At 38.6% G+C, this 26,371-nt stretch overlaps 3 protein-coding genes across 6 annotated transcripts; 2 read left to right on the top strand and 1 right to left on the bottom strand.

Moving 5' to 3' along the window:
- The first annotated feature begins 38 nt into the window (after positions 1 to 38).
- LOC146449391 (tyrosine-protein kinase RYK-like) lies at positions 39 to 26,164 on the top strand. Of its 3 annotated transcripts, none has more exons than XM_085101829.1 (12): positions 39 to 365; positions 453 to 589; positions 979 to 1,081; positions 12,782 to 12,922; positions 13,493 to 13,540; positions 15,234 to 15,387; positions 16,532 to 16,620; positions 17,441 to 17,800; positions 19,816 to 20,099; positions 20,576 to 20,685; positions 21,452 to 21,649; positions 21,782 to 22,524. In XM_085101829.1, the coding sequence occupies exons 1-12, from the start codon at positions 254 to 256 to the stop codon at positions 21,861 to 21,863; spliced, it is 1,818 nt and encodes a 605-aa protein (XP_084957955.1). In that variant the 5' UTR covers positions 39 to 253; the 3' UTR covers positions 21,864 to 22,524. The 3 variants fall into 3 exon arrangements, with proteins under 3 accessions (XP_084957955.1, XP_084957954.1, XP_084957953.1); XM_085101828.1 differs by lacking the exon at positions 21,782 to 22,524 and adding an exon at positions 22,572 to 26,164 and having other exon boundaries at positions 42 to 365; positions 13,496 to 13,540; positions 21,452 to 21,611; XM_085101827.1 differs by lacking the exon at positions 21,782 to 22,524 and adding an exon at positions 22,572 to 26,164 and having other exon boundaries at positions 43 to 365; positions 21,452 to 21,611.
- LOC146449392 (uncharacterized) lies at positions 3,469 to 10,237 on the top strand. 2 transcript variants are annotated; one of them, XM_085101825.1, is made up of 11 exons: positions 3,469 to 4,070; positions 4,166 to 4,526; positions 5,487 to 5,703; positions 6,054 to 6,402; positions 7,065 to 7,262; positions 7,420 to 7,606; positions 8,129 to 8,377; positions 8,693 to 8,864; positions 8,969 to 9,120; positions 9,322 to 9,516; positions 9,760 to 10,237. In XM_085101825.1, the coding sequence occupies exons 1-11, from the start codon at positions 3,711 to 3,713 to the stop codon at positions 9,882 to 9,884; spliced, it is 2,565 nt and encodes an 854-aa protein (XP_084957951.1). In that variant the 5' UTR covers positions 3,469 to 3,710; the 3' UTR covers positions 9,885 to 10,237. The 2 variants fall into 2 exon arrangements, with proteins under 2 accessions (XP_084957951.1, XP_084957952.1); XM_085101826.1 differs by having other exon boundaries at positions 6,054 to 6,333.
- LOC146449393 (uncharacterized) lies at positions 10,692 to 12,384 on the bottom strand. Its single transcript, XM_085101831.1, has 3 exons — positions 11,790 to 12,384; positions 11,416 to 11,676; positions 10,692 to 11,044 (listed from the first exon to the last, which is right to left on the bottom strand). Exons 1-3 carry the CDS (start codon positions 12,119 to 12,121, stop codon positions 10,873 to 10,875), a joined length of 765 nt encoding a protein of 254 aa, XP_084957957.1. The 5' UTR covers positions 12,122 to 12,384; the 3' UTR covers positions 10,692 to 10,872.
- Positions 26,165 to 26,371: the final 207 nt, after the last annotated feature.

Below are 26,371 nucleotides of genomic sequence, written 5' to 3' on the forward strand. Positions count from 1 at the left end.
AGGCTACTAGCTCCCCGCGAGCGGCAGTACACTTCACCAGCTGCGGGTGTAGGCGCCAATGGCCGTGTAATCGGAAATGGATCAAATTGCTATCGCTGATTGGCTCTCGAACAAAACCTATTATTCCTGGGCGCTTTCCTTGTTACACACAAACATCCGAACAAAAGCATCGATCACTTCTCGCATGAAAATGAACTTTTTGCTTTGACTATGGCAGCTCCAAGAAGTTAAGGTTGACGCAAAAGGCTGGAGGATGAATCGTCGGGGTTTCTTTCTTTTGCTTTTCGCCGCACTAAGCTTCATTCCACCGGCTGCATGCTCGCTAAATTTGTACATCAACAGCACCGAAGCCAAGAAAATTCTCGGTGGGTTGCTTCGATACGATTACCAGCGAAGTAATTCACGGCTTGGGGATTTAATTTTGAAACCATGGCTTTATTTCTTCCTCACAGGAGTCGAAGGTGATATCTACTACATAAGAGATGGTAAGATCAAACCCAATGCTGTGAGGTTCAACATGACCGTTCCAACGCGAGTCAACTGCTTGAGATTTATTTGGTACTCTAAACGAATACCGCCGAAGCCTCTGGTAAGTTCAAACAAAATGTGATAACATCGGCGAGTCGATTTGGCATTTGATTGCATATTTAAAGGCACCAATACCATACTTGTTATGTTTTACCCCTTCCAGCGTGCTATCGTAGAAATACATTGCATGGAACGTCTATTTCATCTGTTGGTGAATCGGTTTGATTTCTCGCTGCATGCTGTAAAAATAGACCTCGATCATAATTGATATCACATTTGAATAATTCAACTTCTGTTCTGAAAGTCTAAGGAATGACCAGTTGGGTGATTTATGCCCCAAAATGCTTGGCAACTTTTTGTGATCTGTAGTCTGTTTACAATGGTCTGTTATTACCGCCAGCGAAATTGTCCTCTTGTTTACAATTTGTAATGACCTCTTCTCTTTCGCAGGGTTACTACTACAGTTTACAACTCAGATCGTACTCTCCTGATCTTTTGTTCCAACCAAGAGTAAACATGAAAAAATTTGGTCCTGTTCCAGAAATGAAGAAAGGTACCGTAATAGACGTATTATAATTTCTGATCAAACGTTCGAAAGAATCGAAAGCGATCGTGTCCGCGACCCTCAGTTGATCTGCTTTTAAGCCTGCGAATGTTTTCCGCCTGAACCCAAGAAACGATTATACGTGATGTTTTATCATGGAGGAATTCATCGAACGGATGAAAGCATATACGGTTCCATTTTTGTCTTCGGCGATCAGATTAATGACATAGGAAATTGCGATATGAATAATGAAATTGACACCCAACGAAGCACAAAGACAACAGAACGTTTGATCAATCTCTTGAAATTATAAACTCTTATTGAATCAAATTGTGACTAGTACTCTCATAGTGTTTGAAGTATTTCCTATATTTGATTTATACGCCCGTGAAAAAACATCGTCCCAAATATTTAAAAATTCATCTAAGACAATTTGATCCCCTTCTTATGGTGTCTAGCTTGAATTTACTTTGGCTGGTCCTTATATATCTCTTACACGCATTCCGGATACCTCAACCAAACAAAGCAAGATAAAAATGGATGAAACTATTTTATCTCGTAATACTCACGTGTATATATTATAATCTACAACTTGGAAAACAGGCTGCAAAATGGAGAATTCTATAATAGGAATTCAGCGTTGCCTGTCTGAAGAGTTAATAATTATTATATTAAAGTGTTGCCTAAAGTTACTGTGTTGTACAATGTAGCTCCCAGTTCAAGGAGACAAAAATAGTCAGGGTTTTTTGGGTTAAAAAATCTTTTCAACAGTGCCCTGAGGATAAGAACTTTGGTTCAGTGGTTCTTGACCTTTCTTCCACACATACCACAGGAAAGTATTTGTCCACAGACTCAAAATTTAGAACCATTGTGAACACACTGCACAGCCCCACCGGAAAGGTTTCTGAATGCCTTTGATTTTGATAGTCACAATTTGGATTTTTTCCTCAAAGACTTAAAAGTTGAAGCAACCTTGTTCGGCATAATCAACGCTACTGTAGAAAAAGGTCGTTCATAAGACCGAAAATTATACACTCAGTCAATTCCCTCTAAGATTGATGGGACCACCACCAGTCATGACTCTTTCTAAGAGGTGTCCATCTTGAGAGTTCATTTGCAGTAAATGAAAGAATGAGAAGGAACAGGAAGAGACATCCATTCATACCTTTTTACAGCATCTTTAAAGTAAATTATAGCACCATGAGAAAGTTAACTGCTCAATTTTAACCTTTCATTTAGAGGTCACACATGTTGTAAGATTCTTCCACAGACTCAAATGGTAGAGCAACCTAATGTACATGTATTAGGCATGCAATTAAGTAGGACTGCGGGAGGGTGCACCTTAACAGTCTTCTTGTGAATCAATACTGGGTTACACATTAAAAGGCATGACTCAGGTTTGAGTTTGGTGTTGTGTAAAGTTATTTGCACTCAACAAGTTAAGAAGTCCAAGAAATAATTAATCATTATACATGCAACTGTTGACATCAAACATGGTAGGAGGTCAGACAATTTGTGACATTTTCAAAACATTACAATTCACATCGCCAACTCTGATGCTCACTAACTTTCCTGCATGCATATTAGATGAACATGTCTGGTGAGGCATGAACAATCATGAGCTGATAAGTGCACCTCATTTTGACGCTTCCTTCGACATCCTGTCTGTAAAATGGTCTGATGATTTTATCTGATAGCAAATGTTTTCCCATGTAATTTCCAAGGTGGGCGCCATCTTTATTGAAGAGCAATATTATTAAACACACAACCTTCACAGTTCTTGTTCTTTTTCTTTTGTGTGTTGTTTTAGCTCTCAATAGTCTACAAATTGCCAATAATTAATGAATATTTGGTAAAGAAAAACAATTCTTAACTAGAGCAAATTTGAGATAATTTGTGATAATTATCAAGTGAGGGTGGAATAATAATTATTATAAATTATTATTCTCAGTAAAAGTATGGCCTGAAGGCAGAACTGATCACTGAAGTGTTAAACTAAATTCATGAGAATAATTATACTCGTCTAGTAGTCATAATAAATACAGTGATTTATTAATAACATCATAGGAAGCATGTTACAAACTGTACAGACTAGTTATGCTATATGCCTAAGCGCAATCTTTAATGATTCTAGTCATTTACCAAATCTGGCAACCCCAATAGTATGGCTTTGGTTATAATTAAATATTCAAATTTTAATTGTAGTGCTTGCAGTTTTCGTAAACAAGGGATTGTATTTTCATTTTTCACCTTAGAATATGAGGTTGAAAAGATTAAATAACTTACATGTACCATTTAATGTCGTCAAACCAAACTTTGTTGCCATTTATGTATTTTTTTTTAACAGCTGCCTCGTTTATCTAAATAATTTTCTCTTAAAGTGCACCTAACACTAGAATTTTTTATTCGGCGAAATAAATCTACTTTCTTTGTTGAGTGTTCCAGCGAAAAAATTTTTTGATTTGGTTGAATCCTCGATTTTCGGTGTCCCAGCGAAGGTTTGAAAATCGCGCCATTTTTGTTGCACGGCCGTGTTTTGGCGGGGAATGGATCGAGCGCTATTGTGACGTCACCCCAGGGACGAAGGATCGTCGCTTTCCAGTGTTTCTACTCATGTTTTGCAATTACATGAATTAATATGCCTTACCGATGTGTTGTTGGAGGCTGTAGTAACGAACCAAATCTCGAAAAGGGGATAGGTCTGCATTTAATACCGTATTATGGTGACAATCGTCCCGTTGCCTTGAAGAGACGGAAACGATGGGTGGATTTTGTGAAACTCAAGCGAGCGAAGTGGGAACCGACAGAACATTCTCGCATTTGCTCGGTGCATTTTGAGAAGGACTGCTTTACAAGACAGTTCCTTAATTTACCTGGCCAAGTAAAACCATCCTGGCCAGTTTTAATAAAAGATGACATGGGATTCGCTGTCTGGCCAACAATTCATGCCGTTGGAGAACCAGTCGATGTGCCTCAGTCCGACCGAAGCAGAAGGAAGGTGAGAAAATCTTCGATTCTTTGTATATTATCCAATGTTGTGAAACCAATTTCCTTCCTTTATTCGATTCTTTCGTCTTACTCTCGTTTCGATAGGCCTTAAAAGAGGCACTGGAAGCGGCATCGAGTTGCACAATTTCTACAAGAACAGAATTCCCACCGATCGCCGAGCGGGCTATCGATCGCGAGGAGCTCGAGCTGATCCCTGATAACAATGCTGATGAGGACGTAATGTCAGCCGGACCAAGTGGAATATCGACACCTACACAGGATCCGGAGCCGATCATTGTGTGTCTGCCTACAGTTACAAACACTTTACGCGAAGAAACCGAGCGTATGGACGACGGGAAAAGAGTATTAGTCGAGAAGCGAAATAGGCACTTGAGAAATCAAGTGAAATCGCTGCAAGAAAAATTAAAAAAAACCAGGACACAGCTATTTTCGTCACGGAGGAAAGGTAAGATCAATAAATAATATCTACGACATGTGCAATTTTATCATTTCTGGAAAATGATTATGATACAAGCTAGCTTGCATTGGTTGGCATCAATATTTTACACTCCTTTGCAGCGTACTAAGAATAGCCCGCTAGTGGATTTCGCGATCGGGCTAGCGGATTCTGACCATCATTTGACTGCCCGTCGAGCAAGTGAAGTTTTTTAGGGAATTTAAATTACAAAATTACTGTAAGACACACTTTTTTAACTTCCAGGTAGATTTATGTGAACAGAAAGCCGTTTTTCAAGCTTATCTCACAAAGGGAAAACTTTTGAAAAAAGTATCGTATTACATTTCATTCGCAGTTGTGTTCAAGGTTTTTGTATTGTCACACGCATTTCAATAAATTCCACACGGTCTGTATTAAACAGTTCTTTCCCATAAATTATCAGATGTGAGTTGCGAAAATGAATCACTTTTTTTTTTCATTTGAAACCTTTATCAAAGCTGAAAAGATCTAAAATGTTCATTTCGCCAGAAATTTGCATAATTTTGTTTACGACGGTTCTGATGCGTGACATGGCGCTTTCTGTTTTCTCGTGAAAACTGACAGCCAAATTAATTTCTGTTTTCAAAAAACTAATCTACTTGATGTAATACGTTTGTATGAGAAGCAAAAATACGATGAAAGAAGTCAAGTTTTCTTGTATGCAAAAAGTTGTGATTAGCAGGAATTTTTCAGAAAAGTACTCCTTTCAGCTGGAGACATTTTCTTCAGGGAAATATTTTCTGGCGGCAAAATGCACAAGAAAACTTTAGAATTACCAAACTGTTGTAACACATAGCCCTAGCTTTTGAATTTCTGCTTACAATCCTTATTTGACTCCAACACATGGCAACACATTTATTTATAATCATTTGTATTTTTTCCCATCGTTGCTGATTTTTCCCACCCCTATTGTTGTTGTTGTTGTTATAGTTAAACAACTTGATGGCCATTTGCAAAATTTGCAACAAGAGCCTGAACTAAATGAAGAGGTGGTACCCGAGCCAACATCAGACACTGAGGATGAGCAGGATTACGATGAAGAAGAGGTGGAGGAGGATGAGGAGCAGGCCTACTCAATTTTTGAGTCTGAAACTGAAGGAGATACCACCGAAGGAGAAACCGATGCTGAAGATGGTGATAAAAACAGGTTAGCTAACCAAAGTTCTTGGCAAATTCCTGATATTTGTAGAAAATTATTTCTAAACAATATGAATTGGTAATAATTTTAGTTGTAATTTTCAAGTTACACATGGGCTCTGAATAAGCAGTTATGGGTTTTTCACATCTGACATGAGTTCTAGTTTACCGGTATTTAGTTTGGATAATGATTGCTATGAGCTCAGGTTGCAGAAACATCAGTCTGCAGTCATTGTCACCTGAACAACAGTTCTTTTCAGAACTACACTTACCCGGACGATCACACTAGACAAACTATTAATACTCGATCCTGGATACAAACCATTTAACTTGAAATGCCCATAATATTATATCTTTCAGGTTGTTTAAGGAGGGGGACAATCTTCGCACAGAACCGAAACACATTGTCTTCTTTTCCAAGTTGCTGCTTCTTTTCCAGTTCTGTCATGTGTGCAAGGCTGACAATCCACTGGTGGAGGCAAAACAGGTTGGGACAGAAGCAGTCATCAAAACAACCTGTGGTGCTTGTAAGAAGAAGAGTACGTGGCACAGCCAGCCAAACATGCCTGAATCAGGGATTTCTGCCGGGAATTTTCTACTGTGCATGTCAATTCTCCTGGCGGGAGGATCTGCCACTAAGGTCTTTCAAATATTCTCCCACATGGGCCTTGGGTGTGTTTCACTAAACACCTTCTTCAGATATCAAAGGGTAGGTATATAGCACTAAAACTGACCTTTTTGTTGTTTGCATTATTATAGGAGTCTCAAAACTGAGCTATCCCAGGGTATTGAGTAATAGTTGAGTGGGACATATACATACATGTAAGCCCCTGAGAGGTATTTAGGACCTAAAGAGGTAGCATTGATACAGCCACTATATGTTTTATACCAGGCTTAATCAGAACCTGAAGAGAACCAGAACCAGAAGAATATCTGTACCTCAGAGAAAAAATCTGGTGACAGACAATTGACAATTGTGATTGTTATTATCATGATTTTTATATATTATTTACATTCATATATTTAACAATTATTCCACGAGCGCGTGTTGCATAATATGATATGATAGAATGCCAACTAGGCGTGTAGCGCCGAGTTGGCTATAATCACCTCATATCTAACAAGTGTGAATAGAATAATTGTTTTATTAAAATAATCAAATAATATTGGTAGATTTTGCTCATTTTGCTTTGCAAGAACAATCTCTATTTCTCTGGCATGGTATAATGGCTCATATATTATGGCCGCTAAGCCAATCGAATCGCTCAAATTGCATTATACAATTACCCAGTTTTTAATAATAATTATTATAATTATTGATTTTTATATGAAATCAACAAAATTTAATACATTGTCTTGGTTAAATTTCAGAGTTACCTGTTCCCGACAATTTCATTGTACTGGCAGAATTACCAGTCAAGAATGCTACAGAGACTGAAGTCGTTGCGTGAGGGAATTGTGATTGCGGGAGACGGTCGCCATGACAGCATGGGACATTGTGCAAAGTTTTGTGCATATACCATCTTCTGCTGCACCGTCCCAATGATTATTCATTTTTCACTTGTTCAGGTAAGAAATTTAGCTGCATTGAACATGCAGCCGTATCAACAAGCATCATGAACGGTCCGGGTTCGACTCCCATGTCAAACCTGCAAGGATCACAAATTTCACTCAAATCTCCTCAGGTTGCTCAGTACATATTTCTTTCATTATTTTTTTTCTTTAGAGAAATCAAGCAGGGAGTAGTCCCGCCATGGAATGCATGGCTTTCCAGCAGTGCATGGAGTACCTCATTGGTTATGGCCTCCTGATAACAACGTTTATATCAGATCGACATATATCCATTGCTAGCCACATGAGTAAAGTTCTTACAACTATTGTCCATTACTTTGATATCTGGCATTTGAAGAAGAGTAAGTTGTTTGCAGTACTCTGTGCACAATGATAGCCGTGGTTACACGAGTAGGTAAATGTGATGTTTTTGCTGTGGAAAGTGGTGTTTTCTTGTGTAGCCAATGTTACCGTGGGAAAATGTAATCAGTTAAATATCAATAGAGAATTTGAAGTGACAATTGAAGAACAATCTTATGGCAATTTTTCAGCCAAAAAACATACATGAAAACCCAATCAGAAGTTGAGTTTTGGATGCAGTACAGGCAATGTGTGATCAGCAAGTTGACCTAATTTGCATTTGGTGTGAAAATCCGGTAGTGGAAACCATGTTTTAACCTGAGTGGTGTAACCATGGCTATAGTACTATATATGTTGTGACCAACATAGTGCAGCGTCATTTCCAGATGCAGTAGCTAAATTCAAAATTATGATTACAATGTTGTGTACAAATTATTATTGTAGTTGTTGTTTTAAGGAGTAAATAATAATTTTAAGCTGATCAGGCAAGAGTGAAGGATTTGTCCCCCACTTTTTTTTGGTAGAAATCCGTAAGGTGCTTTCAAAGATATCCAAAGAGAAGGGATGTGAGGAATTAGCCGATTGGATAAAACCTTGCGAGAGGCATCTGTTTTGGAGTGCCACTTCAACCTTCAGTGGAAATGGGAAAGTCATCTGGGCGAAGTTCAAGGCCTTCCTTAGTCACGTGGTCAACCAGCACACTAACTTGGATGACCCGCTCTTCAATAAGTGTGCACATGGGGACATGGAGCCCAGGAAATGGCTACGCGTTGGTATGTTTAATTTAAATGATATTAATAATCAAAGTAAACAGGCTGGTCAATAAGGAAATTAATGTTAGTGCTACCCAAACTCTGCCATTTTCATAATAATTGTACACAGCAAATAGTCTTCTTTTCCTTTATGGATTTCTTCTTGTTTGGAAACTGCAGTCTAAAATAAATTCACAAAAATCAGGCACCGTTTAAAATCGTCCATTTGATCTCCATGTTGCAAGGAGAATAACAGAGGAGCCAGTCCCTTTATGCATTAAAGAATACGTTTTAGAAGTTATTAAGCTTGTAAGCCTTTTTTATGCTTATTTGTAGGATCTGTTGTTTATGATCGTCTGTACAGTGCCCTCACAAACAATTCATTGGTAAAGGGAATAATGAAGGCTTCTCCATTAGCACAGACCAGCTGTCTGGAAGGATTTCATTCCGTCCTGAACCAGTTTGCCCCAAAAATGATAGGATACTCCTACATTGGAATGTATTGCAGGTGTGATATTGTTTTAAAAGTTTGCAACTTTGTTCTCAGAATTTAAAATATACTTTTAATGAACAAGCAATTCCAAGCAATTTTTCTTTGTAACTAATTTACAGGCACATTCTGGCTGCTGTGCATTTTAACTTCAATTTGCACAGGGATGTCAAACAACGAGAAGCTGATGGTGCTGACCGGGTCAAGATCTCATACCCGAAATTCAAGAATGGGGAGGCAACAGTGCGGGATGTGACAATAACACAAAATTTTGGTAAGTATAACCTTCCTATTTGCAATATTCATAATGAGTGAACCTATGAATATGAACATGGGGTATACAAGTGCACATATAATTTTATATAAAAAGGTTTTGCACAAAGCCACAAAGATATTTCACTAGTATTTCACAAATTCCATAGCCTTTGAAATAAGCATGTTTCAACTTTGTTGTCTTTAATTACTATTTTCCTAGATTATGTGGAGGAAATCTACCAAACCTTTCTAAAATCAACAACAGATGAACTGAAAGAAGCTGCCCGAAAGTTGAATGAAAAATGTCCTGCCCCTATGAACGAAATGCTGCAGAAACAGCCGAGAGATGAAGCACTCCAAAAGAGGCAAGAAAGGGGCAAAATGGTAGCAAAAGATGTCCCCCCTACCACACCAGGTATTATTTGTATTTGTGGTGTCAGTGCTGCTATAACTGAAGTATGTGTATCCATGCTATTACCAGCCCCCCCCCCCCCCCACCCTGATTCACATAACCCTCCTCATTGTTTTCCTATGGGTGGGGTAGATAGCCTCAATTCAGTCCCCTCACTCAGTGGTAGTCAACCAACACATGGACAAATACTGTTTTAATAATTGATTTAATTTGTAGTGTTTCATGTTGTGTATCTTCTTTCCCCAGTTGTTCAGGTTTCCGAGGAACCAAGATCCCAACCAAAGACAGTACCTAAGTGTAAAGATTGCAAGCGGCCAATGAAGGGCCACAAAAAGTGGACTGATTGTCCAAAAAACAGAAAGGATAATTAGGTCATTAAATAGTTTTCTAAACACTTATAATTAGGTAAACCATTATGTTTGAAAAAATTTTTTTTCCTTCTTTTGAAAAAGATAGGATTTAATCTCAATTGTAAGTCTTCTAAAGTTATGGCAAAACCATGCTATGTAAACACTGGCTGCTTGAGTCAGTAAAAGTTTCCACCATGTTTCATAAGGAGCTGTTGACAAATGAACTCTGTCTCAAACAAAGGATCAATCTTTTTTACATGTTCCAGGTCATATAGTACACTCACAACTAAACTTGGGGAGCATATTTAACCAACCCTTGAGGGTACCAACGACTGCCTCAATCAATCATTGACAATTAGGTTACATATAGCTAAGGAACACCTACTTCATTGTGGGGGGGGGGGGGGGGGTATTTCTTATTTGAAATTGACTGTGGAAGTGGAATTTCCGCGCCCTAGAATATGTAGCCCATACTGTCTACCGTAATAATATTGTTTGTCAATAAAAATGATTAAGTTTGTTAAAAAAAACTATGCAGAAGTCTTTCTTATTTACATTACACAGTCTGCAAAGGTTCAGTAAGCTAAGCATGTGCAAAAATATCAGATTTTGTTGTTCGCGCCCTACATTATTGAGGTAGCTTGGGGTACAAAGTTGTGGCCCTGATTGAACTAGGAATTGCAGAGAAACATCGATGGAACAAATTTGTTACAATTCAGTTCCAGTCTTGGTAGCGAAGTGCAACCTGTCACAGTTACCGCATTTATTCAGTTATAAGGCGCACCATTTTTTCTAGCAAAGTCTGAATTTTTTGGCAAAATTGGCGTTAAACTCGGGATGTGTCTTATAGCCAAGTATTTTCATGCCATCGATAGCAATTTCCCCTTATTATCAAGCAAAAAAAAAAAACAAGAACAAATGACATTTGCCATTGACTTTTGTAGGTTTGGTGGTTATGAAAATAACCGGGGTGGCTCCGTTTTCTGCTTAGTACGTAAAATGCCAGCGTCTATGCCTCTTCTTCGTCATCAAGATCGAAGCCCATGTAAGTTTCGCCTTCTTTCTTTGGAAATTGCCTTCTGATGGCCATACAGGCACAAGCAGGTAGGGGGATCCTTCTTTTTCCGATTAACCCATAAACCAACCTTGTGAATTCTCTATAAGAGACGGAACGCAGAAATCTGAAATTTAATAGAACAACATTGGTGAATTTCTGTAAAATTACATTTTTTCAGTGAGCCTACAAATGGAGCAACAACAGAATTGAGGGCCACTTATAATTGCATGTTATTGAATACCAAAAGCTCCCATTTGTTCCATTCAACAAAACCTTACACGTGAAAGTGAGGTGGACTGAAGTTGCCCTGCATACTGTAGTTATTTTTGCCCCACAAGATTGTGAGAATTATAGTAAAGTACGAGTGAATTGTTTGTGGGAATATTCATAAGCAACGTAGAAGTCAATTAGCGTAAGTAAGGCTAAAGTTATAGTGAAGAGATCGCCTCTCATAATACCGTATACACTGTACATATACATCATCGAGCGACTCACCTTTCTTCAGACCCTGCCTGGCGGTACTTCTGTTTGCGCTTTGTCTTGTACTTGTCCGAAGCTAACCGAAGGCTCCATTTTTGCAAGCATACGACGTTGAAGCCGGGATGTTTTGTGATGCATGGCAACTGCACGTCTTGGGGAAGCTCTTGACGAACAAGGTCGCTGTTCAGCGCTTCCACGCAACCTTCAAGTTCTTGGCAGCAATAGCACTCGCTCACATTAATTAAACAGGTCACACTGCAGAATCCACACGTACACCTAGCAAAAGAAAAGAGTAGTTAGAACTATGGGGAAAGCAAAAATTTGATATTACATATGAAAACAATCGTCCGTGTTCTCAAGGTGAGATATAATAACGAGTCGTCGCTTACCATTCATTGACTGGTGTAGTGCTATCTAAGCGATACTGAAGCTTTTCTTTAAGCTCTTCGTCTGCTTGAACCTGCTTTTCGTATCTGGCTGTCCATTCCGGGTCGGCACGCGGCTCATCCGCAAACAGGTCTTCTTCGAGGTCGCTGTTATCGAATTGGTTTGCGCTTGTTGATGCTACTTGTCGATAAGCGTCCATTTCGATTTCGGGGATGTAATTCATTTCGGAGTCATCCGAATCTTCTAAATCGCCCTCGATCTCCTCCTCAGACTCTTCGGACTCCTCAGGCTCTTTGGACTCTTCTGGTAACCGCAAAGAAGAAGACGAACTCATTCTGAAACCGACTATGTTGAGTAAATCGCAAAGAAATAACCCAAAACAGAGACGCAATCGATATCGCGTGGTCCCTGGGGTGACGTCATAACCATCGCTCGTCCCAGGCTTCCTGAAACGCGGTGGTGCAACAACACAGTCCCAACTTCAAAAGCACATAGAAAATCGAGGATTCAACCAAATCAAAAAATTTTTTCGCTGGAACACTTTAGAAAGAAAGTAGATTTATTTCGCCGAATAAAAAATTCTAGTGTTAGGTGCACTTTAAGTAACTGCAGTGAAACAGGAAGCCATCTTGTTTCTCTTCGGCTGCTCAGAGGTGAATAGTACTTGGCTAATCACCTCGGAGCTAGCCAATCAGGGTGTGCGAAAAGTACTATTCACTTGTGTGGTATATACTAAAATATTATATTGCATGGCCATGTTCCACCTATGGCTAGTGAAATTGGGATGTGTTAAGAGTGTTTAATTTGCCTCACAGGAGGTAAAAAATTATAGAAAAGTGGAAACTATTTGTGCTCATCAAATTAGTGATCGCAGTACTTTGGGAAAGTGCTTGGTCACTTGAGGGGTAAACAGTTCCAAGAAGTGATTGCACAGAGGGGTTTAGTTTTATTTTTACTGTGTTGATGCTAATTTTTTTGGTACTTCCCTTTCCAGAATTCTGTGTAAATATGACGTGCCGAGGAACCAAAGATGGCACAGCCCACTTGCTGATCCAGATTAACATCACTTCGGACATCAAATTTGCCAAAGATATGACCACGTTAAACCTGCGGAGGATAAAAACTTGTCGAAAAGGTAATCCATGTGACACTTTGCATCTTACATTATTAAAAGGGGAAGTCTTCATTAGCCCTAATTTTTTTCAATTGTTTTCAATTGTTTATTTAAAGGTGTTTGTATCAGAGTCACAGATATACGTGACTCCCTTGCTGTTCGGAATTGATACAGAAAGCTCCACATCAATAATAAATCGGTCTTAAGTTTCCTGATTACACACTTCTTTGAAAATAAATAGCACAAAATCAATCCTGTAGAATTCATCTCCTTATGATTTAGTTTGTTTTTAAGATCCATGCAAAATAATTAAGTTGAAACCCAAGGGGATTTTATTAGGAACTTGATTAAAATAAAGGAGAACCTCAACTTACGGCCACTCTCAACAAAAAAGTGGCCATGTTTTCTTGTCTGTACTTATGATTCATTCACAGAAATCCTCTGATCAAATACCTTCTGATAATGGCCACCAGGCTTCCACGACTGGAAAATTCTGTCTTAAGGTGGCTGGCATGTAGAGATTCAACTGTATAACAAAATGGCACCTTGACTATAAACCGCTTTTTGACCTTTTCAAATTCCTTTATTCAGCAGTTGTTGGAGATACTACTAGCAATCCAACAATCTCAGCACACATGGGTATGTAATAATATAACTTGAATATTATTTTTTTGTGGTCCTTACTTAATCAAGGCTTACAGTTTTAGTTTAGTCAGCTAGAGAGGGCCACAAGTTTATTAGCATTGTACACTACTCAGACAAATTGAATCCTTGTGCCCGGTTCAATTTAAATACTTGAAATACCAGTAGATCATTGCATGGTTAAGAATCCCAGCTGGCAGGAGGCTCACTATTTACAGCTATACAAGTCTGGCCAAGTAGCTAAAATACATGCAGTGTTCAGGGTGGGACTTTAACCTGAAATCTCCAGATTGTAAGTGTTGTACCCTTGAGGGTTATCCATTGCTGTCAACCTGATACAACCCAAAAATCCATCTTTCGACCCATACAGATGGACTAACAGTAATAATTTTGTCCATTTGAACTATGGCTCATTCTCAAAGCGTCAGCTAGACCACGAAATACACGCTTTTGGATAAAATAGTCCATCTGTACCAGTTGAAAGATGGCTTTTTGGGGTCGTATCAGGTCAACAGTATTGGACATGTACAGTGTACCCGCAGTGTATGATGACCTAAGCACTCAAGCATGCTGCCTCTCTTCCCTGACCACTTTACACCCTAACAACTTGGTCACACTGCTTCTACACTGCAATTAGGTCGAAATTGAGGCAGTTATCAGAATGATTTGTATAGCGATACTCATAGGCTAGACCATGGAGCATGTCAGACAAATAACCAAACATTAACAAAATACAAATGTGTCTGCATGTATTGTTTGTCTTCTTGGTTGGAATTTAACTGTAATTCCATAAGCTGCAGCTTTGCATTAGCATTCATGGACATTTAATCTTGGATAAATGCTAATCCTCTTTTGAATACCTGAAAGCAAGACTATGTCTGTGATATTTTAAGGTTCTACACATGTAGCATAGCAAAGTTAAGAGATAAATTCAAGAAGGGTAATTGTTTAAATAGTGATGGAAAATATGATGCAATAAGCATCAAATGTTCACTTTGAACATCATACACTACTATACTTATATCAAACATACAAGTTACACTAATAAAGAAACTGGTTACCAAAGATAAAATGCCATGATCAATGACTGAAGTCTCCCAACTACTTCTCGTAGAAATTATGTATTAGAATAGTAAGGAGAATATTCATGTTGGTGCTTGGTACTCATTTCTCAAAGAAAGTGATAAAAGCATTTTGGTTAAACAAAAAATTGTCATTGTCATCATCATCATTGTTACTAATTTATTATTATTATTATTATTATTATAATGGTGATTGTTATTGTTATTGTTATTGTTATTGTTATTGTTATTGTTATTGTTTTTTATTTTTTATTATTATTATTATTATTATTATTATTAATATTATTATTATTATTATTATTAATTTTGTTAATCAGTCACTGCTTGGGTAGGAAGTGAGTTGTAGAGTATTAGGCCACCACCTGTGGCCTAGGTTGCTCTTCATGTTCTGTTCTGTTACTTAGCTTGCTGAGTCTACTTACAGTCAGTGGCAACTCAGTGGTTAGAGCATTTGACTGGTGTTTAAAAAGTCATGTACAGTAAAATCAATGAGTACCCACATGGCTTGGGTCTCTGGATAATTTTTAGTCTTAGGTCACAAGTATGTCCCCTACTAGTGATGGACTAAGTACAGTTTGTTTAATACTATTTTATGCTGTTATTTTTAGATGGTGCTGAAGGAAGCCCTCCTGTCCCTCCAATGGACAAAACCACAGTGTTCTACATTGCAGTTGGAGTAGCTTGTAGTATTATTCTCATCATTGCTCTTGCAGTAGCTGCAATTCATGTCCATTCCATGCCAAATCCAAATAAAGAGTCAAGGTGGGTATTTGAGACTAATTAAACAGGAAGAATCATGGGGTTTTGACTTCTTTTGTTAAAAATGGTGAAATAAGACCATCACTTTGCTACAAATTAATGTTAATTCTAGAACAGTGAGAGGAGAGAAATCAACTCAATTCTTGACAGGAACAACTCGTACAATTGCCTTAGGCAGCCTGGTTTTACCTCAAATGTTCTGTTAGGTCCATGTAGAGTCATAAGGAGGGAGGGTTCTTAAGGAATAATATTGGAGTCCTTATAAGGTTAATAGTCCCTTTTAAAATCTATGTGAGCAGTAGAAACAGTGCACACTATTAAAATATTGAGTCAACTAGTGTCAGTTATCTAAGGGTCATTTTAATTGTTGATACAGAGAAGACGCTGATACTGTATTTATCAGCTTGTGCATCATCTCAGAAATGTTCTTTCTCACTCTTATGCATTGCCTTAGCTTGTTGTAGAGAAAACCCTGTTTAGGTGTTGACCTACAAGCTGGAAGTGGGTGGGGAAGGCGGTGAGACGGAGAGCTTCCCTTATCGTTCCCATTTGCATCCATCCCCTCTACTGTAATACTTTTATACATTTTGGATCGTTTTCCTGTCCAGGATCCCATGCTTTAACAATGGAGTTTCCTTGCCTCTCTCTTAATGGTCCCAGTTTTATTGGCTTCCATAGCCGTTTTCTTCCTCTTTTTTCCTGTTTTCTTGCTTGTTTGACCAGTTGCTTGCCATTAATGTTGGGTCGGGGTGATACTCTATGTAAGCTACGGCTGGGAGATGAAACATTTTTAATACATTTGTGACTGATAATTAATTTATCCTGTGATAGGTACTTTGCTGAGACATGCTCTAGATCTTCAGACTGACATCATTGCGCTACTTAAAAATACAGTCAAATCATGCTATGGCGCACCTTACAGTCACCTGATTTACTGTTACTCCTTGATATTATCTGCAGCTTTATTGTGGTCTCAACAAAATTAAAGCTCTTGCTATTATTTTGTGCTTTAATAAGAACCTCCAATCACTCTATTAATAGAGCTAGATTTTCTTGGTCCATTGCTTTATTGGGTTGCACTGGAGGTCTACAGAATGAATTTGCATCATATTAATTTTTTTTGATATTTTTTTTTCTATCTGCGCAGTGATACTGATGCTGTTGGTGGGCAGTCCAGTCAGTCCAAAGCACCACTCATCACTGTGGAACAACCAAAGCAAGTAGCAGTCAAGCCAGGTACAGGGTGTATTCCAGCCAGCATAGCTACATTTGCCTCTTTCAAAATTTAACCAAGCCTAGTTAGGGATGGTTATCATAGGCAGATAGTCCATGCATTTTATTTTTTTGGAAGACTTCTTGACCCTGGTGCTGAAAAATGGGCAGAATAAGGTCAGATTATCTAATAGTCTATACAATTTGGGTTAGTATTTAATGGATCAGACTGGACATACATTAGGCAGTTCAAATGCTGTCCCCTTAATGTGGAGATGGAAAGATAGATCAGTTATAATGAAGCCTGTGTATAGCTAGGGTGGCATTGTTTATGCACAGACAAAGGTTTGTTGACCAAACTGTTAAAATTTTCATTCATCCTGTGTTTCCACCAGTTAATTTATAATGTGGCTAAATTGATGACAAACTCCCATTGTGCAAACAAACATACCAGCTATGCCTGTGCACACCAATTAATTGTAGCTATCAAGAAGTTTTATATTCCTTTCTAAAGGAGCCTTGTGAGCGCACCTAGGGGCAGATGGAATAGAGATTTAGAATTAGTTTACAGCCAATGGCAGAAATGACCACATGACCACGTTTGTCCTACATTTGCTGCTTGCTGTTTACAGTTTCTCAGTAAAAGCTGAGTAGTTTTGCGTTAGCATCAAAGGTCAGAATAGTTTTGCACTATCATCATCTGTTTACTTTATATTTTTTCAAAAAAAAAAACCAAAGAAAATGCGAATCTCATTTTTGCCCTTTGCCATAAACATGATTCTAATCTCACAAATGTTGATGATGATATGCCTTTAAAGTTCACCAGATCATGTATCTTTGTTAGATGGAAATCCTCCCACACAAAACAATGGCACAACAACACCAAACAACTGTACAAATCACATTCCTGTGAATGTTGATATCCAGCCTGGCCCAACGGCAAATACTCTGAACAAACCAATGCCAGCTGTGTTGGTAAATCATGTTCTTAACGGCGATGTTCCTCATGTGAGACCCAGGCTGCCTGGAGGATTTCCTGTTAGAGAAAGTACAATAAGTATCACAGCCAGTGATGGATATTACAGTGGAGGTGGACTACAGTCAACACAGAAAGGGAAATATCGCAACAGGGACATGAAAACTGAGCTACAGGATATTATAGTGGAAATGGATAGAATTACTTTGGGGGAATTATTGGAAGAAGGTGAGTAACAACCTTGATAGGATTGCACAAGCTGAGAACAGGAAATTTAAATACAAAGTCTTGTCTTTTTTAATAAATAAATTTATATATTATATCTATCAGTTAGTATGCGCGGTGTGATTGGTCAATTTAGCAGGCTGTATTTCACTTTATTATATGGCTGGCTCTGCGAGCGGGCAAGATGACTCAAATCCTGCGCTGTGATTGGCTACCCGAGCGGGCAAGATGGAGCTATCTTGCCCGCTCGGGATTACCCGTTGCCCGTTCGCTTGGCATGGAAAGTTTAATCCCAACAACAATGCAATCTTTCCTTCGATTTTCTTGTTGTTTTGGGGGAAAACGCTCACTAAAGAGTTCAGTAAACTCTCAACATTTACCTAAACGAAAGGAAAAGAGAATGGAATCGTCCTGGTGTCGTGAAAATTTTGTTTCAGCTACAATGAATGTGAGTTGAACCGGTGAGTTGCTCTGCGTGTAGTATTTTAGATAGAGTGGATTTTGTAAAACTTATTGTCTCAAGCCGAGTGCCAAATTGATAAATTCTCTAGGTTTGCAATGACTGTATTTAAATCATAGCGTAGTGGAAGTTGCGTTAAGTGTTTAGAGGAGTTCAGAAAAGTATTTTTCTCAAGTTTGCCGAAGAAGCTCACATTTTTAATTTAGCCGCGTCTTGCTTGTTGTAAACAACAAAATCTTATCAACGTTTCGCCCAGTTTTCTGATTTACCCGCTCTTTTTTTCGGCTTATGTTTGCATATAATCTCAAAATCTGTTGTTTCATTCAAGAATTAATGATTGGAAGCCGAAAACTGTGTAAAATGTTTATTATTCACGCCACCGCGTGATCGGCTGAAAATGGCGAGTTTGCCGGATTCTATTCAAATCTTCCCGCTCTTGCGAAAATCTAAATTTTTCGTTCGCAATAATTGTATACTCCCTTTAAGCCATTATAAAGTTAGAGCACTAAGATAATTTAGGATTCCTTGTTTTCCACGATTACATACTAATCCAAAAATGCACTGAAAATAAATTTTGCACCGGCCGGCTATGAAGAATTTCTTTCCGAGTAGAGCAGTTTCATGTCCTGTTTTGTTTTGTTGTTGTAGTTTTAACTTGAAAGTAAAGCCATATAATAAATCCTTTATTGACCAAGCTTGTTCGGTCAAGAGGGCTGGATATTGGCCTCGTTCTTTTTTTGCGTTTTTATGGACCTCGACTTCGTCTCGGTCCATTAAAACGCAAAAAAAGAGCTTGGCCAATATCCAGCCATCTTGACCTCACGCTTGGTCAATAACGCATATGTATGGCCCGCTAAATTTGAAAGTTGTTCCTTTCTCGCGCGCCCGATTAACCTCAGAAATATAATGAATATCTTACTAACCTCATTTTCTTGGTCTTTACTGTAAGTTACGGATCCTTGTTTTTTCCCTTGATTTATGGTCTGCTAGCTTCGCGCTTGGGCCAGAAATCAATGGGAAAAAATGTGGTCCATAACTTACTACAGACCTCAAACTCGGTTAGTAAGAGGTATAAATAATAATTATTGATTACCGTAATTAATTAAGATGGTTTATAAAAACATCATTGTGTACATCACAATTTACAATCTTGAAATAGACTGGGACATTACAAGTTGTACTGCTAAATACTTTAATTGCATAGTCAATCAATATCAAAGAAAAACTCATTAAGAAAGGGAATGTTATAAAAACATCATTGGATTTGAGATGAATTGCATTTTATATCTCTTGGAGCATTCACTTGTTGACCATGCATCTCCCATTGGCAACTGTCTGTCATACCAGTCAGTTGACTCTTCGAGAAGACAACCTTTCCTCTCAAGATCGATCAACCAACTAACATTTTTTGATTCGCAAAAAAACTTGACGTCTGCTATCCTCTTTTTTCTGTGATCTTGATAAAAAAGAAACAGTCTATTCTCTTTGAACACTTGAAAATCAACTTAATAGAATAATTATTTTCTCACGCATCTTTCATTTCTCTTTTCCATTCCAGGAACATTTGCTCGTATTTATAGTGGAGTCTTAACTGGACCTGGAGAAAAACAACAGCAAAGTGTTTTAGTAAAAACAGTTTCTGGTTTGGCTTCATCTGACCAAGTCAACCTCTTACTGATAGAAAGCTCCATGTTAAAAGACTTTACTCACAGAAATCTGTTGCCTGTTATGGCAGTGTGTCTGGAGGATGAGAAACAGCCATTAGTTATGTTTCCATTCATGAATAGAGGAAATTTAAAATTGTTCATCAAGAAATCAAGATCACCGGAAGGGGGCTCTAAGGTACGTTGTATGCTTGATTATTATCGATGAAAGGGCCAGCCCTACCAGGAGTAGTTTTATTTTATTATTGTTGGTTTACATTACCTAGTTTTTATTTGTCTTTTCCAGGGGCCGTGTAATGGGATTTTAGATGAAATCAAGTAAAATTTTCAAAGAGGGGATGACCCACAATAAGTTATAAATTGTCATTTTGTTTCTTAAGCAGAAGGGAATAGGTTGATCAAATGATTCATTGTCAAAACATACATGGTTAGCTTCTTTACGCTAGAATGGAAAATTTAGCCATTAATTTTGGGCTGCTGTTGATGGAAAAGTGTTCGTTAGGTTTCCACAGTGTTTCTATACGTTGAATAAACAATACAGTACTTAAATGATTAAACTCTCCCACCCCCCAACCTCACACTCCTCCACCTCAAACAGCATTAAATCTTTTTAGATATATTTCAACATTATTTTTTTTTTTAATTACCTTGCAGTCACTGACGACAGCAGACCTTGTTCACGTTGGTATTCAAATTGCCAAAGGACTGCAGTACCTAGCGAGACGAAGAATTGTTCACAAGGATGTAGCAGCAAGGAACTGTGTGTAAGTAGCCAGCTAGAAACAGAGACCATAGTGTAGTTTAAACAGCGAGTTAGTGGGTCTGATTTTTGAGAGGGTAGGTAAGTCATTTGTAGGGACATAATTTGTCTAGTACCTACCGATGAGAGAACAACTCTTCTCTTCTCTTCTCTTCTCTTCTCTCCTCTCAAATCAAACTATGTAGGAGTTCATACTCTTCCTACAGTTTGACCTCTGAATCTCATTTACTCTCATGCAATCTAAAATAGTTACTGTTAAGTGTAAAGTTCCAAATGTAAGAACTGTTTTTTTAAGGGGCTTTTCTTTTCTTCTCTGCTTCTTTTTTTTTGGGGGGGGGGGGAAGGGGGGTGGTCTTATAAGTGGAGGGAATTTAACATTTCGAAATGGTTGGATTGGACAATAAGCACAGTTTTGAAGCAATAGGAGAACAGTCCATTTGGGGAAGGGGGACAATTATTGGAAGATTTTGATAGACTGCAAACAGTCCCTTTCTTGATAGTCGAGAGGTTGCGCGAAATAGCCGAGCGCGAAAACAAAACTAGAGCGAACTAGCGAACGAGCGTTTATTTCTCCTCGCTCCAGTCTCGCTGCGCTATGAGCACACCATCTCAACTAACCAGAAAGGGACTGCTTGCAGTCTAAGATTTTGAACGTCTGAGAATTGGGGGCTTATTTATTTTTTGCAGGGGAGGGGGCTTATATTTGGAATTGTACGGTATTTGAGCTCTCATGGACTCTCATAAAAACCAAAATTCTCTTTGCCTTGCAGCATTGATGACGACCTCAATGTAAAGGTAACTGACTGTGCTCTGTCCAGAGACTTGTTTCCTCAAGATTACTGTTGCCTAGGAGACAACGAGAACAGACCTGTCAAGTGGATGGCTGTAGAAAGTTTGGAACATGGCCGGTACACTGTGGCTAGTGATGCGGTGAGTAAAAAGATCAGGGTGGGGAGGGATGGGGGTGAGTACACATATACAGTGGCCGGTGATGCGGTGAGTAAAAAGATCAGGGTGGGGAGGGATGGGGGTGAATACACATATACAGTGGCCAGTGATGCGGTGAGTAAAAAGATCAGGGTGGGAAGGGATGGGGTGAGTAGCGTACACACTGATTACTTGAAAAGCTTGAAAACTCCACCAACCTCGCGCGAGATATTATTTAACTTTTCGAAACTTTAGGTTCCTGCGAGGGGTGGAAGGGCTTTGTTCAAGTCATAAATTTATTGGAAATCTCGACTTATTTTTACACTACTTACCGAAAAGGACAAAAAATTAACCACTTGTTTAAAAAGAATATTTCCTGTAGCACCATACGAGCACTGCAGTAACCTAAAAAAATCGCGAAAATCGCGAAAAAAAAAAAAAAGTAGCTCGAAATCAAACAAGTTGACATGACATAACTGATAACTGATTCCCCTGAGTTTAAACCAGCTACCACGGAACAGTCTTTTTAAGGACTACTTCACCCGGACATGAATAAGAAACTACTGATACTACTGGTTCAAAAACTCTTCACCTAACACCAGTCTTTTTGAGGACTATTCCCTCACCCAGACAACTAAATAAGACAAACTGTTGATAGTTGTGGGTTCAATCCATCTACTTAACAACAGCCTTTTTCAAGACTGTTCTTGCCTAGACCATCACACCTGATGAACTACCATTACTCCAGGTTTAAACTGAACCATTTTCTAAACAACAGTCCTTCTTAGGACTACGTCAACCAAGGCAGTCACACCAGAAACTAGATACCCCGATTAGAACAGGACGAATACTATTTACTATAATAGCTGATATTTTAAACCAATAACTGAGTGTTCTTTCTTTTCTCTTTTTTTTTGTGTCTGTCTGTTTGTCTGTCTGTCTGTCTATTGCTGTCAATCAAAGTGGGCCTATGGTGTTCTTCTATGGGAGCTCATGACCCTGGGACAGCAGCCTTACGGGAATATCGACGCTTTTGAAATGCTGAACTTCCTCAAACAAGGGCACAGAATATCGCAGCCGGTAAACTGCCCTGATGAACTTTTCACAGTCATCGCCTGTTGTTGGGCTTTATCGGAAGACGAGCGACCAAGCTTTGGTCAGCTTATTGTGTGTCTGACAGACTTCTTGAATGCTTTAAGCAACTTTATTTGAGAGAGAAATGTGAGGAAATCGACGGTCTGGAAAGAAAACAAGGCGCGATTTGTGATTTTCTTCAGTGTAACCTAACGCATGGCGACTTGCTCTGAGAAAGTTGTGTAGGCATCGTGAGAAAAGACGACAACGTCACGAACTTGCAGAAAGCTTACGTACAGCCATCAGCTGCTCCGATCATCTCTCAGAAAGTTTGTTTGAAAGAAAGGTTAATGGAAAATACGAGAAAAGAAGAAGACTTTTCCAAAGGGATTTGTAAAGATCCTCCAATGTATCTCTTCAAGTAAACATGGTTTCAAAGGGACCATGCAGCTTCTCCGCATATTGACGTAGTTCGGAGATAAGTGTGTGGACATGGTGAGGAAAGAGGGAGACCTTGTATGGATTTTTGCAGTTTCCGTAAAGTAACGCATAGTGATCAGCCGCGATTTTAATTTGCATTTATTGCGCTATAGCGAACGGTGTTGATCACCTACAAATGGCTTTTCCCTATCCAGTCAGTGGACTCTTGTCTTGCTAATACATCATGTAACTCGTATAACAAACTTCTTCGATATTGAGGACTGGATTTGAGGGCAAAGCGTAAGGCTGGAGCACTGAAAGTAACTCCCAACATTATGTACACGAACTTGTGGTCGTGAAATCAGTTGACCACACACTGTATGTAGCACTGATTTCCTGGGAAACTTTTGAGATTGAACTGAAGATGGAAGCTCGAGAGGAGAATGAAAGAACAAAGCTTTTTACTGCGAAAGAGCTTATAATATAACAAGGGGAGTTCTTCCCTCTTCTCTGTTCGAAGTAAAAGGAAACGCCTTGAAATAGTTTGTGCTATTGGTGTGCTGCCTAGTACGTAGAAAGAGTAATTTCATTCCTATAAAGTTAATATAATTCAATTGTGTAAAAAGATCTCTCTTTCCCAAATTAATTGTGGAAAAGGCTTTGCAATAAATGATTTTGATTTAACAATTTTAGCCTGTACATGGCGGTGCGTGTTTAGATACAGGTGCCAAATAGACCCTTCTCCAAAATGGCGGCCGAAAATTCAAATAAGTTAAAACATGGGCAATAGGAAACATGGGTTTCGACTAAATAAATGTTACATTTATCTCAAATATAGTTGAATTACTCACAATAAAGTAATCTTAGGCTTTTCTGGTCGTTTCTCCCCATTTATTAACTCATTCATTGCGGAGCTTGCGAAGCAATGGATGAGTTTTTGCAGAGATGGGCAAAACGGCGTTAGCAAAATCTGCGTAGACGGATGTGACGTCGTTAGCGAAAATAGCGGAAGTGACGTAAAACTTGGTTGGATTTGAGCAACCGCTGACCAATAAGTCAACTTGCCACGAATAGCAAACAAAACAAGCCTAATTAAAGATTGCAAAACACCGTGATTAAATGATTGCAAAACACCGTGAGGGAATTTATATTTTTAAGGTGGGTATTCAGTAAATAAAATTAGTCCAAGACATTCTTTTTACTCCGAAAATGAGCCCGCGTACGTACCGTCCCCTCCAGGGGCTGTTTTTGTCCATTGGGTCTCATCGCCTCGTAGAAGGAAGCCATTTTTGGTAGGAATATTTGACTCTCTTTCACACGTCATTTCGGTAAGTAAATTCTCTCTGTTGACGATTATTTCATTTGCTTTAAAACTTACAACACATACATAAAAAGTGAAGCGACCTACAATCTGGCTAAATCTGTTTTTACAGCGCAAATTTCGATCAGGTTCCACGGTCGCGCGTACATGTGTTATACAGATTGCCGTACAAGGCCCTGCGATACAATTGCCGTACAGAGGCTGAGCTGGCCCAGTAACCGAGATCTCAGTTTTTGCAGCCCACATCACGGTAACCAGGATGAAAATTTTCCCATATGAACACTCCAGCCCAGTGACAATGATGAAATTTTTTAAACAAAATAGCTTCGCTCTCAAAACATAGCGGCCAACAAAGTCGCATAGTTTTGATCTTGGAAGTATTTCCACTTTACAAGTATGTGAATTAGCTTTATTAGTAAAGTTACAAGGGTAGAGAAAGCTTTGAAAGTTGCAAACAATACAAATTTATGTTCCACAATTTTGATTGTCTTTCTTGAATTCATCCCGGTAAACCGGGCTGAAAATTCCCATATGAACACACCCCAGAATTCGTCCCGGTTACCGAGCTAATATCAAGAGGCCCTTAGAATGTTACTATACTTGCAAAGTTTCCCTATCAAAGCACATGTCACAAAACTAAATACAAGCAAGATATGTGCAACACTTCTACCCATAAAGAAGATAAAATTTGCCACAGAAAAATTAACACTTCCTTGATTGTTGTTAAGAAATGCTGTGTTCTTGTTACTTACAATTAAATAACAACCTCAATCTTGTAGTTGTAGGAACTGTATAGAGGTTGCATTTCCTTTTGTCGATTTCCACTATCTGTTGCAGATTACTGCTAGCATTTAGTTTCAGTTCTATGTAAGATTTGATCAGGTATATCTGAAAGTATGTATGATTGCATATTTTTTCTTTTTAATCACTGCATCTGAGTGTTAACTATGTTAATAAATAAAGTTAAAGAGCAACTTTCAAACATTTTGTAGATTAAGCTTGTTAACATTAAGTATTGTTCAATTTGAGGAAAATAAAGTTAGATGTTGTGTTAGGATATAGCATTCTACTTGCTTGAACAGGTTTTGCAGTGAATACTCTGTTTTGTGTCTCCTTCCTCAAACTCCCATTCATGGGACAAAAAATCAATATCAATTAATCAACCCAACAACAAACTTTTTTGTAATTACAGCTAGAGACCTTAATGTTAATCTCGATTTTGGTTGCATGGGATAAGGAGTGTAGCTTCAACATCTCCAACAACTGATCACATTTTCACCACAATTTTGGTTATATGGATGAATGAGTTAGCTCTTAGGAGCCTTTGATTTCTTGTAAAATAGCCCTGATTAGCAAGTAACAACGCGCCGTTTGACTCAAAACAAATTCAGCATTCGTTCGGTCTTGGTAACCGTTCGTCCTATTGAAATCCCAGGCGCGGCCACTGAGCTCGCGAGCGTTAACTCATAATCCCCCCTGGGTAGGAACCAAACTCGATCAATCGTGCGAGGCTCGTAAGAAGAAACTATGCCCATCTCCATATAAGGAAGCAAAGGGTGCCCGCTCCTGGGGGTCTAAAAGGCCGATAGAAGTCTGGTAACGAAGAGGTGTCGGACAATGTTCGGGAGAGAGAAAACTGGAAACAAGAGTCGCTTCGAGTTCAAAATATGTGGTTAGTTGGAAGCTGTTTCACCAGAATATTTCGTTGTTTGTTTTGAATAACTTGCCATGGAACCAAAAACTAACTTCATTCCAGGTTTGGAAAAAAAATACCATCGTTTAAAGTGCGTTTACTCCAGTTCAACGCTTGAAAGACGTTTTTTAAAATGTTCGATTTGTTTTCTTCTGTATTTTAATATAGCGATTGTTGCATTTTGCCATAAATATCTATATCTCCTTAAGCTTGTTAGAAGTGCAAGTAATTTAACTGCAACAAATTTCATTCGAT

The sequence above is a fragment of the Pavona decussata genome, unplaced genomic scaffold (genome assembly GCF_977016875.1).
Source record: "Pavona decussata unplaced genomic scaffold, jaPavDecu1.1 SCAFFOLD_602, whole genome shotgun sequence".
Lineage (NCBI taxonomy): Eukaryota > Metazoa > Cnidaria > Anthozoa > Scleractinia > Agariciidae > Pavona > Pavona decussata.